We start from the raw sequence: 14,884 nt of genomic DNA on the forward strand, positions 1-14,884 counted from the left end.
GCTTATATGCATCAAGGATTGTTTTTTAAAAAGAGAAAATATAATGTCTCAGTGTCAGCCATGTGGCTATATGTGGTAAAATTTTGAATTTAGCTAGTTTGAACATTTGTCTATTTGTTTTTTGCATTTTATTATTGCGCACAGTAAAGGTTAAAGGTGCCAAAGAGAAAAGGGGAATACATGCAGTAAGTGGCCCAGGCTTGGATGTGAACCCAGAACAGTTGGACTGAGAACTGCTAGCCTGTAAATGGGACATTTGCTTTACACACTAAGTTACGTGATGAGTATTATTTAAAGAAATTGCTAAAGTGTAAAATAAAAATAGTTTTTCAGGCAACTTTCCTTACTCATCACCAAACTTTGAGCACAACTATAGAGCAGAAAGCATTGCTGATATAAATTTGTTTTTGCTGGGGTACTTGGGATGCATGACAGTAAAAACAAGGTGCACTGCGGTCATTAAAATCCCAAAACCAGGAAAAATCTCTGCAGAGTCTGCACCTTGTCTCAAAATCCAAAACACTGGCTCTCTATAAGACATTTCTCTTTAGATAATGATATGTATAACTTGTCGTGGTGCGACATTTTGGTCTTTGCTTTTGGTTTTGTGTTTTTGTTTACCTTTTTAGCTAGATGTTTCTTATTTGTGTTTTGTATTCATGTTTGTTGTAGTTTTCTGCTTTGGTTATCTTCTGCCCCCCAGTGTGCTCTCCTCGCTCCTAGTTTCCTTGACGTCGCCTTCCTGTTTTCTTAGAAGGGTTTCCATATTATGATTATTATTATTTATCAGAGTTCTCTGCACTCTCTTATTTATTAGTTTCTTTTTTGTTACTACTCTCGTCATTTGTTTTCCCCTTTTAGTTATTACTTGGTTTATTTCCCTTTATTCTCCTATTCTTCTTAGCTTTGTTCCCCTAGTTCATCTTTGTTCTCCAGCCTCTCCTCTATAGGTTAGCTTTAATTATTGTTTACTTTTATTCTAGTCCTCGTTTCCTCTGCTTCATTCTTAGTTTTATTCTATCAGTGTTGGTTTGAGTTTGTTTAGTTTTGTAGTCGGGTTTCCTTATGGTTTCTGTTTTACTAAGTTCTTAGGTTCTTGTGTTCCCTCAGTTTCCTTCAGTTCATGTTTATCCTTGAATCTTACGCTTTATTTTTATCTTGGTTTATAGTTTCATTTAGGTCTGCTTACTGTCCTGTCTTTAGTCCCTTTCCTCATGCTTTGGTTTAATTAGGTTCACCTGCTCCCTCTGCCTCCCTGCCTCCTTGTCTCACCTGTTCTTAGTTCCTTTGATCACCTGCCTTTGTTCTCCCTCTGTATTTTAGTTGGTTTTGTGTCATTGCCCTTTGCTGGTTCCTTCGCTCACACTTGCTACCCTCGTTCATGCCATGTTCCTGCAGTGTCGCAGCTTCGTACGTTTTTGGATTCCGGTTCTGTGTTGTACCTGCAGTGATTTTGTTATGGTTTTTGATCTTTCAAATAAAATAAGGATTTATTTAAGATGCTACTTCCAAGCTCTTGTCTGCGCTTCGGTCCACCCCAAAACCCCACTGTGACATAACTATACATTTACATTCACGTTTCCCTTGAAACCCAGAGCTTCTGGGATGTGTGAAAACTCACTTGGAGAGATTATTTGAATATTTGGCTGTATGTGTTTATTGATATGACTGACTGGATACAGGGTGGGCATTTTTACTCTCCCAGACTAATTAGGCTGTCATTCCTGTCCCTAGTTTACAGCCCTTGTAGTTTCTGTAAAATCTGTTGTGTTGTAAACTCACCTCGTCATGAACATTTTTATTATTTTCCGAGCCCAGTGAGACTAACACTAGCCCCAGACTACTCATTTTGTCAAATAAGAGCAAAAATACAGATAAAAACCATGCAAGATCATTCAGAGATATTGTTAGCAAACACTGTCCATAAGTCTGTATAAAACCACTTAAACATGAAATAGTGCTTTGATATTATTTCATTTTCCTGTCAGCAGTGGCTATAAACCTTATAAATGTCTGTTTACAAAAGATGTGTATTTGTTTTTGCCTCCTGGCTGAGTTTGTAGAAGCTAATGTTTATCACCAAGGAACCTACTTATTAGCTAAAAGGCAGCTATCAGTTTTAAAATTTTTAATTACAACTGACAATACTTGCATATAAACAATGTATATTTTCATTTAAGCAAAGTAATTTATATTAAACAGCAACTTTATTAGGTACACCTTGGTAATACAGTGTTGGTCTGAGTCAGTTAAGAATTTTCGGCTGCATATCTAAAATGCAAAGTAAAATCTGGTGACTGTGGAGACCATTGGCGTCCAGTGAACCTATTGGCATGTTTAAAAATGCACTTTAAAATCTGTGCTTTGTGACATGGTACACTATCTGGCTTGAAGTAACCACTAGACGATGGGTTGAACGTGGCCATAAAGGGGTGGACATGGTCAGCAACAATACTCAGGTAGGTTGTTGATTTTAAACAATGCTCAATTAGTTCTGAGGGGCACAAAGTATACCAAAAACATATGCCCCACACCATTACACCACCACCACAGAAATTGAGACTCATTGGACCAGGCAGATATTTCCAATTGATTATTGTCCAATTTTGGGAAGCCAGTGTAAGTTATAGCCTCAGCTTTATGTTTTTAGCTGACATGAGAGGCACTCTGTGTGGTGCGGATTTTATGCCAATTTTTGCCCTGATGTTTCCCTTCCGACATACCCTGATTATCGTGATGGCTCTTAGGATAATTTACCTTCCCGCCATGTGTGGTGTGTTAGGAGTGATCTAGTGTGCCGGGATGGACGTCAGGACTGCTCCGACCTCAAATTGGGGATATTCAACATGTTGGATTGTCGTGGCCCGCTGTCCTAGCATGTGGGGTGTTCCCCGAGGACAAACAAGCATGCAGCCTCCTGAATGTGACGTGTAGTTAATCAGAAAGCCGGGTGACAAAAAGACAGAGGGGAATTATTCTGAACTCATCGTGAGAGGGTTTACGAGTTTTACCGTCTGACGTCTGAATGTTCGTGAGTGAAATCAGTTTGTAGGGCCAAATCTATTACGTATATCTATGATTTCTCATCACCTGTGGGGTCTCTAAGGTATTGAAAATCAGCCGCAAATTTGAAAATCCTGCCATTTGAACCAGGTATTAGAGATGGTATTTCACATACATTGGTTGTAAGAAGTGGTTATCTGAGCAACTGTTTCCTTTCTTTTACCTCCACCCAGTCGACACATTTTCCTATGGCCTCCCAGACCAGCCTGTCTGGCACCAACATGCACTCCATTATCAAAGTCACTGTATTGCACCGACTACACCAAAACAAATTCCTTGTATGTCCAAAAACGTACTTGGCAATAAAGCTTTTCTGATTTTGATTCTGATTCTGATTAAAACTCTTTCTTACCCATTCTGTTGTTCAGTAAGATCTTCTTCATGTCATCTTCAGCACCATATCTAAATGGATTCAGTTGCTGTCATGTAATTGGCTGATTCACTATTTATGTTAACCGGCTTTCAAAATAGATTTAAATCTGTCTTACTCATGGGGAACAGAGTGGACCACAAGCTTTCTGTGGCTAGAGGTTTCCAAAAGGTTGTGTGAACCCTGCCTGGCTCATTGCAAGCAAGTGCTTGACACAGGGATTTTTATTTGTAGTTAATTTTTAGATATTTATTTATCATGTTTTCAATCTGATGTTTAATTTCCGAGTGAGTGCACCACTGATGCCAATTAATTTTGTTGTATTTTTGTATACAATAACAATAAAGTCTTTAAACAATTCCGTCAGTTTGTGATATAATAACAGATTGGGGGTTGCATGCATTAAGGAAAAACAATACAAAAGCATAAACATAAAAAAATTAAACTAGACATTTGTATATATGTAAATAAATGAAGAAAATTATTAGTTATAGAATACCTATGCGAAGAATTTAAAGCAGATATTTAAAGCAAATTAGGATTGTTGTTAAGTAGGATTTACATTGTCTTACTTTCCTTCTTCCACTTTTCTGTTTACCTCCCTCACACTCCTTTTTATGTACCTATTAGAGCATCGATCCTGTGTCTTTCATAATTAAAGTAATTGACCCTTGCCTGAATTATAGATTTAAATCAGTACTTACACTTCTATACCCTAGGCGCTTAGATTTTTTCTTACTCCTGCTTGCTCTTTTATTACTATCTTGACACATCAGGATCTAGTTTAAAATCGCAGTATTTTATATCTCTGGCAGTTCCCGATCCCACCAATATCTGGGGATGAGCGAGTGATGTTGCCTGATTATATTCTCCATGTCCTTCTTCTTTCAGCTCCAGCAGAGTTTGTTCAGCTTCCACAGTCCATCGCTCGACCAGTTGGCACCACAGCCATCTTTACCTGCCAAGCGCAGGGTGAGCCCGAGCCTCAGCTCACCTGGCTGAAGAATGGGCAGGTTCTGGAGCCAGGAGGACATGTTAAACTCAGGAACAACAACAGGTAGACATATATTATTGATACTTTTTCCTTGCATTTCTGGGGCTCGGTTTATGAATACTGTGTACATAAAATGTTGTTGGAATTATTTAAAGCAATAAATTTGGTTTATTGCAAATAAAATTGTCATCAATTGTTGACTTTAATATATTTATTTATGAAAAACCCAATACATTGTATGTAAAAAGTAAAATTTGAGTTGTTTACTTGAAAAAACCTTCTGAGAATATGTTAAAAATGAACTGTTTATTATAAGAGCCTGTGAACATATTGATGCTAATTGCTGGTGTTACTTTCTGCTTGATGAGCCTGAAGGTTTTTGCCTAAGTGACATTTTTTATTCATCACACAGTTGTAGAGCACTAACTATACAGGGTCTGAAAAACTGAAGAGGCTCTGCAATGCTTTCATTTATTCTTTTGCGATAACCCACTTTACCCTGTTCAGGGTCACTGGAGGGTATTAGCCTGTCCTACTTGTCAATTAGTGAGAAGAGATGTATACAGGCTTAAAGATAATTAAATGTACAATTTCAGAATGAGAACAGGTCTCATTGGCCAAGATCGTGTGCTCAAGCGCTCACAGCATACAGACAATAAAAAAATAAATAAATATGCTCTCTGGTGAAAGTGATTGTAGTGTAGCTATGTAGAGGGCAAATACAGAAAAAAACCCACAAAGCACAACCAAACCTGGTACAGAAGTGGCCATTTGAGTTGCCATCATGAATGTGTTTTCACATATTTGTGTAAAAAGAATGTTACTCTACTGTGACTGTACTTTCTATTGGCAGAAACCAATCTACTGCATATAGGAATGCAAAGCAGAATATGTATTTTGTAGTTAAATTCAAGCCACCGAACAGTTTACCTATGTGATTGCTTGTCTCATTTGTCTTTGGTTTGGTCCTCTTATGCACTGGTGAGCAGTTCAGTATGCACCCCAGCTGTTGACTGCAATGATAGACTCCAGCCTGTCATGGCTCCAGCCCTGCCCAACCCACAATGAACATGGCAGATTTCATATTTGGCAAATACCTGCTAGATATTTTAAAATACTTTGTACTTAATTATTACTGATCACACTTTATGGGGAAATGCTTCCTGTTGTGCTCCTTCTGTAAACATGCTTTGAATGTTTTTACATGTGCATTGTTTCCATCCCTTCAGTAATCCTTTTGAGTGATGATTGGAAACTGAAATTATCCATGGATGTGGGTCAAAAACTCATTTTAAAATGTTTTTATGGATTACGTCACATCCAAAGTTTAATTATCCCAGTTGACCCTGGCCACAGTTATCCAAGTGTATTATAAGTATAAAGTAAATTAAATATGTTGAAAAAAAAATCAATGCTTGCACTTTGCAGCAGCAAGTGAAAAGAGCAGACATATCCATTGCTCACATTTATTTCTCTGCTTCCACTCGCATCTACCAGCCTGTATTATCAAGACAGATGGAATGATATAATGCTAAAGGCAGAAAGAGGACAGGAAAAAAAAAATAGGTGAGAAGCCTGACTGAAAGGTTGAATTAAAAAAAAGTGCTTTGGAGAGAAACGATGAGTCTGCAGGAAGAATAAATGGATGAAGAGAGAGACTAGAAAGATGGAATAAGTAGTCAGAGCATCACTTCAGTTCCTCTTCTCTTCGTTACAGATGACCTGCTGTAATACTGTAATATGAAGACCATGCATCACAAACTGCACTCTGTGATTGGTTACAGAGGCAGATCTTAGCTTGAGCTCCACCATTAGTTAATGAGCTCATAAACTCTGGTTGGCTGATTGGCCAAGAAATGCAATCAGCCATGTGGAGAACAGAGCAGCTTCAAGAGCATCTTAAGACTCTGTCGCTGAACTGCGCAGTAGGTGGAAAGAACATGAAACAATGTAATTCCTTTTCACGGTCAGGTGCAATAATGTGGATGTGTAGCTGTTTAATGCTGTTCACAGAATCACTCTTACATCCTGCAAGATAAATTGTTATCTGTAGAAATATTCTGAAATAAACACCAAATTACCTGAGTTTGCTGAAAATCTATGTTTTTGTTACTCTTTAAACACGGATGTTTATGTACACTAAGATTGCTATATCTTCAATCAATTTTGAATGTCCAGATGACGATATCATGGCTTTGTGAGCTTCTGACTGGTTAATTCATAACATTTAAGTTAATTGGAGCCACAGCTGTGGCTTTATTTTATTATTAAACAATTTTACTCCAGCATTTTACTCCACAGGTCAATGTGTTGGTATGGCAATCACAAAGCCCTGATCTAGACCTTGTAGAAAATGTGTGGGCAGTGCTGAACCAGTTCTGTTATAAGGAATGGGCCAACAGTTCAACAAACTATTGTGAGCAACTTATGGAGGGATGCCCAAAATGTTTGACCCTAGTGGTACAACTTAAACGGCAACTGAACCAAATACAAAAAAATGTATGTTAACTTCTGAATTTGAGGAAAAAAAACAAAGATCTAAAACAATCCCTTTTAGTATTTAGCAAATAATGAGAATTATGTAACTGATGTAAAATAGGAAATGTTTAGTTTGATTTAATGTCAGGCAGTGATGAAAAACGTCTGTGTACACAATGTATGTACAATAGAAGTCTGTTTTCACCTATAAATGTGCATGAAAGGTCAGACCTTACTCTTAACTAAGGCAAGTGATCGTTTTCATTAAGGATTAGGGAAGAAAAAGAAATTGAATAACTTTGCTTTTTTCTATTTCTTTTCAGAATGTAGGGTTTTTAAGGGCATTCACAGACTACACACTAGATGTGCATATTCATAATATAGTCTTCAATCAATATTTAATCAAAAGAGATTTTAAAGAGGTTGTGATCATATCTCAGAGATTAAAGCTGAAACTTACTCCCAGGTTGTAATACCAGCTAGCACATGCTGCACATTAGTTCAGTGAAATATTCAATAGAATTAGTCAGATCCATTTTTATATGTTGAGTGATAGTAATAGGTTTAAATGCATTTTTTTTTCTTTTCTGCAAGCTTCCTCCCTGCTTTGTAACCAGCTTTGTAGTGTATATCTCTCACCCCCCCCCCCCTCTCTCTATAGATATATATATAGAGAGAGAGAGAGATAGTGAGAAAATCCTGTTCATGTCAAATTTTTATCAATTTATTTTTTATTTTATTTTCTCTTTATTTTGTGCCACCAGAGATGGCATCACAAGTTTGAGTCTCCAATTTGAGTCGCACTTGAGTCGCAAAGTCCTTCTGACTTGACTTGGACTTGTGCCGTAAGGCCTTGAGATATGACTTGGACTCCTGGTCTGACACTCGTGTCCTGGTTACACTTTTAATCTCATGTAATGAAGAGTAAAAGGAAGCTAGTATGTTTTACTGTAAAAGGATGCATTTGATTATCAGCCAGAGACATTTGTGGAGTATGGGCTGTTAATGGCTCATAACAATCTGTTCATGTTAGCTGTAGCTTCACAATGATGACCACAAGAATGTCTCTTCAAATGAACACTGTATTAAATGACTTTCGTTCATTTAGGAAACAAAATAAATTTAAATGAATGCCAACATTTTCTCGCTCCTAATCTAGCTGCAAAATTTCAACGATGCTTCTGACTGACAATATCAAAATTCAACCACTTCCTGCTCTGTACATTCAACACACTCTATTTACTTACCACACTTTGCCTCTTTATAGCTTTACTATTTAGAATTTAGAACGAAGGTTAAATCTGATTTTAGAAAATTGGTTTCCAAACATAAAAAAATCTCCAGCTCAAAATGAGGAGAAGAAACCCAATAAATCATATTTTGTGCAACAAATAATGGAGTGGACAATATGAAGATGGGGATAAACACGTACTAACTTAGTCATTATAAAGACAAAAAAGCACCTTCTTTGATTTTTTCAGAAATTCAACATCAACAGGTTTTTATATCTTTTTGTTATTTTTCTTAGAGCAATAAAGCTATTTCTAATAGAATAAATACAACATTTGATCAATCATAATCATAGTAAGGAATGTTGCCTATTTTGTAAGTTGGCTTTGATCATCTCCTTTTTTGTACACATTTTGGTAAAGGCATATTCTAGGACAACTTTGAGTACAAAACTAATTTCCACAGAGGGTAAAATAAGAATTATTGAAGAATAAAACCTTTAGTAGTTGGTGGTGCTATTGTATTTTTATAGTAGCACGCACTAAATCTAACCATAGTGTTTCTAAAATTTGTTGGCCTAATTGTCAGTTAAATAATTTTGTCAGTCCAAACAAACATTCTCTTTAGTAACATTCGATTATGCTATGTTTTTCATCTTTCATGCAGCTTAGCACTAGATAAAGGCAATAATAATACAATGTTTGTTCCTCTACCTAACCATGGGACCTCCATTAAATTGTAATTATAATGAACATCGTTAGACTTTATAAAGTTTTATCTGAAGAAATAAATTTGGATCAGGTACAATTTACTTTTAGTGATACACAAAACAAAAGTAATGATATGTTAATAAATTCAAGAGCTCCAGGCAGCACAGTTATCCTGCTCCATGTTGCATATTTATATATTTATGCACTCATATTATGGCTGATGATGGAGGATTAGTGGATAGACAGTGCAACAGCCCCTGTAGAAAGATTTTAATTAAGGTTTGTGGCTTATATTGCTGTGAGTTTGTATATATATATACATACAAACGCTTCTCCTCTTAGCCACGTCTCAGGAAACTGAAGTAGGGAAGGGAGCAGAATCGATTGCACATTTCATTTACTTGCATGTTTGCACCGAAATAATCAAAAAAACAAGTGGGTCCGTATATGCACAAATAGGCCTGTGGTGCACGGCCTTATTCATTTCAAACACGTGCATAATCAAAGAAAAAGCATGCTGCCCTATACTCCTTGTCCAATACGTAGTCCACACACTAATGAACAAAGAGGTTGAAGCTGGTTAAAGATCCAATGACAGTATAGAAGAGTTTACTTAGCGCTCATGGTGGGTCATCACACCTCAAAAGATCCTGACTCGTGTAGTGGTGCACACTCCCAAACATTAACAGACATGCTGCTTTGTAAGCCCTGTCATTATCAGCCCTGACTGACCGGGTTCCTGTGAAATGTTTCTCAAAGCCGCTGTTAAAGCTGTTACTAATTATGTATTTCAAGGCTTGCCTCATTCTTATGCCTCCAAAGCAGCTACGCATGATCAGCCAGTATATACATACTGTGATCTGTGATCAGACAGCCTAACAATGTGAAAGCCAGCCAGTGTTGTTTGAAAGTGATACTGTTGCCGATGAAGGGAAATAATTAACGTGTAACGTGTTCCAAAGGAGCGTGTGAGCAACATGTTCTTTAATTACTGGCCAACATCTGAGAGAACAGGCTTCCACTCTGACGTAAGAATTTGTCATTGAAATATAGTCTCAAAGTTTTTTTTTTCTTTTATGTTTTTGCCTGTTTTTTTTTGTGTGTTGTTTTCTATACCTTCCCACCCCCCAATAACAAGAGCTGTGGCCTGGGCATTGGCCTTGAACTCTGACCCGCCTGTAATCAGTCATATCCCCGGGCCCCTCCCTCCTTTCAGGCCACAGACAGCTCCTTGCTCCTCGCCCTCCCCCGCTATCCACACCTCTTCCTCCTGTTCTCTCTTTGTCCCCATATTTCCCTCCTTTACACACTTGCTGAATCCAGAACGGCCCCGCTGCCTTTTGATGGGGCGCTGCTCAGAAACAACAGAGGGTAAACATGGACTAAGCAGCTGAACAACAGACCCTAAAACCCCGCTGTCATCTACCCCTCCGCCCTGACCCACTGCCTCGTCCGTCAATCTGTGAAGTGACCTCAAACTGATGCGTAAATGATGGTGTCAGCTTGTCAGGACGGGACAGCCTGCTTTAGGGAGCTTACAACAAGCAAACAGCCTGAATTCTCCCATATTCTTTCTCCTCTGTCACTCAGACGTTCCCTTTGTCCCTCGCACATTGTGTACATCCAGGGTTTGATGTTGCATATTAATGTGAACTGTGAGATTGGAATAATCATTTGCATTGCAAAACTGACCCCATTGAGTTGTGTCTCAAGAGAATCATGAGAAGTAACGTAAAACAAAGATTCACATTTGGTACCTGAATTATGGAATGAACTTAATGATGAAATAAAATATGCATAGTCATGCATTATAGCTTGCTTTGTTGATAATCTGATCAATGTTTGTTTAAGAGAGGCATACATTTGCACTAAGGCTTCATCCTGTTCTCCCACTGGTTTTCTGACTTGCTGCTCATGTTTTGCGTCTTTCCCAGATTCCAACTGTTGAGACAAATCAATCAATCACTGTTATACAGACAAGTACTCTTAATATGTTTCTTTTGTATGCTATATATGTTCATATCTACTTAAACTTTCATCTCATAAGTTGTGGAGGAGTCTTTGATGGGATGTGGGGAATTTAATAAGCTACGCTTCAGCAGGATATGACCACACATCTGTGACTTGTCACAAACCTTTGAATGTTATTGTACCTTGTCAAGCAAGCAAAAACATTTTCCCCCGCTTCCCTTCACACGCTCAGGGGGCCCATCAAGCCCTGGTAGCACCAGTAGTACTTCCTCCTTACTTTTCCTACTTCTCTTGCATCTGGTCCGGCGCCCTGCCTTCAAACACTCCATCCGTCGCAAATATGAAAGGCTGTCACAAATGTAATGGTTGATTGGCAAGCCGAAGGCCGCTGTACAGCCACCTTAAGGGTCAGAGGTGAGATTAGTTGGACCTCTTTGACCTGATAACTTTACAGATTGAATCCACCTGGCAGGCAGGGTGGAATAATGACTGTTCCACATAGCAGCCTATTCAGATTCACATAACTGTATCCCAGCACATCCATTTTGAAAAGGAAAAAGAATGATTTAGTAATTCTGCACCATACCTACTGACCCAGAAAATTACCTATACACTGCTGTTGAATCCTAAGATGTTACCTTTTCCCTAAAACTCCATTTTCCAGATCCAGGAGGTGTTGAAATTTAACCCTCCAGACTGACATGCTGTTCTTTCCATAAGTTATTTGCTGTTTCTCGGTGGAAGTTCATAGATTCTTGATTAATTTTGTTTTAACACTCCAAAGATGTATCCTGTCCATCCAAGGGAGATGACATTTTGCTTGACAGGCTCTTACAAACAGCAGGTGACAGATTAGGGACATACTCTAAGAGGTTGAAGTCAGGTGCCACTCACTTCTCCTGTTTAAACTTAAAGCACCGCAGAACTGAAAGGCACCTTCTTATTAAAAAAAAAAAAATGCCTCTGATCTCTTGAAATGTCACGATCAGCGGGTCTTGGCACCATCTTGATTTTGAAAAAGACTTCTATAAATCTCACTCTTTTTCATATCATTGCTTGCACATTGTGAGTTTGTTTCTCTGTATGTTAAACAATAAATGATGCAGAAATAGCCTTGGCTTAAAAAAATAGAAAAAAGAAACACATCAAATCATAGGTCTTCACTCCCATAAGAAAATGTCTCTATATGTGAGAACAGTTTGTGTGTTCTTGTCCTAAAACTTGCACACATATGAACAAACATACATTGTGCATATCTGCACACTATCACATAAAAAGCTACCCTACATACTGTATATGTTTCCTTTAAGAAGAGACCTGCCATGTGAGTGGGAAGGCAACCAAGCAGAAATGGAAGTGTGAGGACAAAGAGCAGTGTGGCAGCAGTGCAAGAGAGAGTGGGGGCATATATATATATATATATATATATATGTGTGTGTGTGTGTGTGTGAGTGTGTGTGAGTGACTATAGATACATGACTTTACATGTGTGCACCGGCAGATGAAAGGTATTATTGATGCAGGAAAATTACATTTTTTGTAACCCTGAAATAGATTTATTGGATCCTAGAGGAGTTTCAGGAGACAACGCATGTGGTTTGCATGAGTAAGGATGGCTCATACACTCCGCTGCTGTCTGTCACACAGGAATTTGTGTCACAAATCTCTTTACTCTCACTCAGCAGAGCACAGGGCTTTTTGTGCTTGATAAAAATATTGTCCCATTTATATTTTATGCTGTATCCTCTTCTGTTTCCCAAGACATGATGCAAATACATTAAGTTTATTTGTTTTAACACAGGCATTATTGACTATTGGTGCAAAAAACATACATAAAATGAACAAGTTGAAAATGTATTAAACATTTTTGAAACTGGTCAATCAGTGTCAATTTCAGACTGGTGCTGTATGTTACTATTCATACTTTATAATACCATATACAATAATACTATTTACATTGTAAAAGGAGATTTGTTTTTTTAGTTGTTCCACAGCTGCCTTCAGGAATGTTTTCCTCAGTTGCACAAATTTCAGAGCATCTCTAATCTAACTATGCTCATAACACAGAACAATATGACAGTGCTTCCATTTTTTTCCCAGCGAGGAGCCACCAAATTGTTCAGAGCTCAGCCTACTTATATAAAATGCCGTAATGTTGTGGAAGACCTCCTGTCTTGTTCCGGTACCAAAGAAAACTCACCCATCAGTCCTCAATGACTATAGACCTGTTGCCCTGACACCCCACATCATGAAGGTCCAAGAGAGACTCCTGCTGGCCCACCTGAGAAAGCAAACAATAAACTATCAGGACCCCCATCAGTTTGCTTATCGCTGTGGAGTTGGAGTTGAAGATGCCATCATACACCTGCTTCAACAAACCCACTGTCATCTGGACCAAGCCAGCAGCACTGTGAGGATCATGTTCTTTGATTTCTCCAGTGCATTTAACACAATCCAACCTGATTTGCTTTGTCAGAAACTCCAGAAGACTCAGGTGGAGGCCTCAACAATCTCCTGGATCAAAGACTACATGACAAACAGACCACAGTTTGTGAGACTGAAGGGTTATGAGTCTAACCAGGTAGTTAGCAGCACAGGAGCCCCACAGGGCACTGTACTCCCACCATTCCTTTTCACTCTGTACACCTCAGACTTCCAGTACAAGACAGACTCCTGTCATCTGCAGAAATTACTCAGATGATTCTGCAGTTGTGGGGTAGATCAGAGATGGACAAGAAGATGAGTACAGGGAGCTGGTGGACCGCTTTGTGGCATGGTGTGGAAACAATTGTAAGGATTATGATTATTGATTAATTAATATTTATCAATAATTATAATTAAAAATCATAATTTGAGAAAATTAATTTCTTCACCAAAAATCCTCATTTATGAATCGAAACCAGAGATGTCTTCTGGTGTTGTAATTGTAGCCTAAAGCCCTTGATAATTACAACCGTTAAATACCCACTAATAATTGATAACTATTACCAGAGATGTCACTGTTTAATCAACCGTTTCTGCTGAAAAGTGCAGAACTTTAACCTTATTTTGACTGACAAATCACAGTTGCACAAAATAAACACAAAACGCCTTCTCTTTATCTACGTGAAAATTTATTAAACCAATCAGCCTGATAGAATCAGCTGTTCGATCCAATGATCTTCACCTACTCAAACATGCAAAGTTCTACACAAAAGTGTAAAATATCTAACTAAACAAAATAAAACAAAACAGCAGTGGGTGTGTATGAGATCAAACCAGCAGTTATGGCAAAATAAAAGGGGAATATGGTTGAACGAAGCTTTGGGTGCGCCCCTCCCAAAGTGTAGCTAAACAGGACACGGGCGGTCATAAACCTTCCCCAAGCAAGGTTGTAAAACTCAGCCCACACAAAGGATCATAAACCCTTTTGGCGGCAAACCAGTAAAACATGAAGTTTAAGACAAAGAAAATGGTTGACTTTCACCATAAGGTTATTCTAGCAGTCCAGACACACGGAGCACCTGCTCACAGGTGTTCGCACAGTAAAAGCACAATCTTTCAGACTCGGCGGCCTCAGACAACAACAGTAATCACGTTTCAAAAGACAATGGCATGCACATACAATTCAGAACACATTAGACTCTAAGTGGCGATTCTATCCTGCCCAATCTTTATTCCTTATAAAGAAATAAAAATAAAAGGTGGATTTTACTTGTTGTTGTCTCCTCTGACCAGAGGGGGAGAGGGGGGGGGGGGGGGGGGTGAAGAGTTCCACGCGTCCGCGGATACTTAGCGAAGCAGTCCGTTTTCTTCCTTGGTGACCTCCGTGGCAGAAAGGTAGAAGAGTTATGATGGACCGTCACTAGTTGACTGGTACAAAACAAGGAGTGAAAGTTGCGTCTCCTTGAAACTCCGTGGTTTTTTGGTTACGTGTTATGGTGCGTTCACGCGAGAGCGATGGACGAGTTGAAAAATCTGAACTTTTTCCTAAATTCGCGTCGTGTCAACCAATCAGGGACTGGATGTGGCTGTGACGTAGGGTGAAAGACCACAGCGGAGAAGAAGCGGTTGTCAGTGAAGATGGAG

The 14,884-nt window shown here is 38.6% G+C and overlaps 1 protein-coding gene across 1 annotated transcript in view; it reads left to right on the forward strand.

The window, feature by feature from the left end:
- igdcc3 (immunoglobulin superfamily, DCC subclass, member 3) overlaps window positions 1-14,884 on the forward strand; it is a 90,226-nt gene that overhangs the window by 53,361 nt on the left and 21,981 nt on the right. The window contains exon 7 of the mRNA XM_047364022.1: window positions 4,325-4,490. Coding sequence (XP_047219978.1) covers window positions 4,325-4,490 — 166 coding nt within the window. The remainder of the gene's footprint in view (window positions 1-4,324; window positions 4,491-14,884) is intronic.

The sequence above is a fragment of the Girardinichthys multiradiatus genome, chromosome 4, assembly GCF_021462225.1.
Source record: "Girardinichthys multiradiatus isolate DD_20200921_A chromosome 4, DD_fGirMul_XY1, whole genome shotgun sequence".
NCBI classification, from domain to species: Eukaryota; Metazoa; Chordata; class Actinopteri; order Cyprinodontiformes; family Goodeidae; genus Girardinichthys; species Girardinichthys multiradiatus.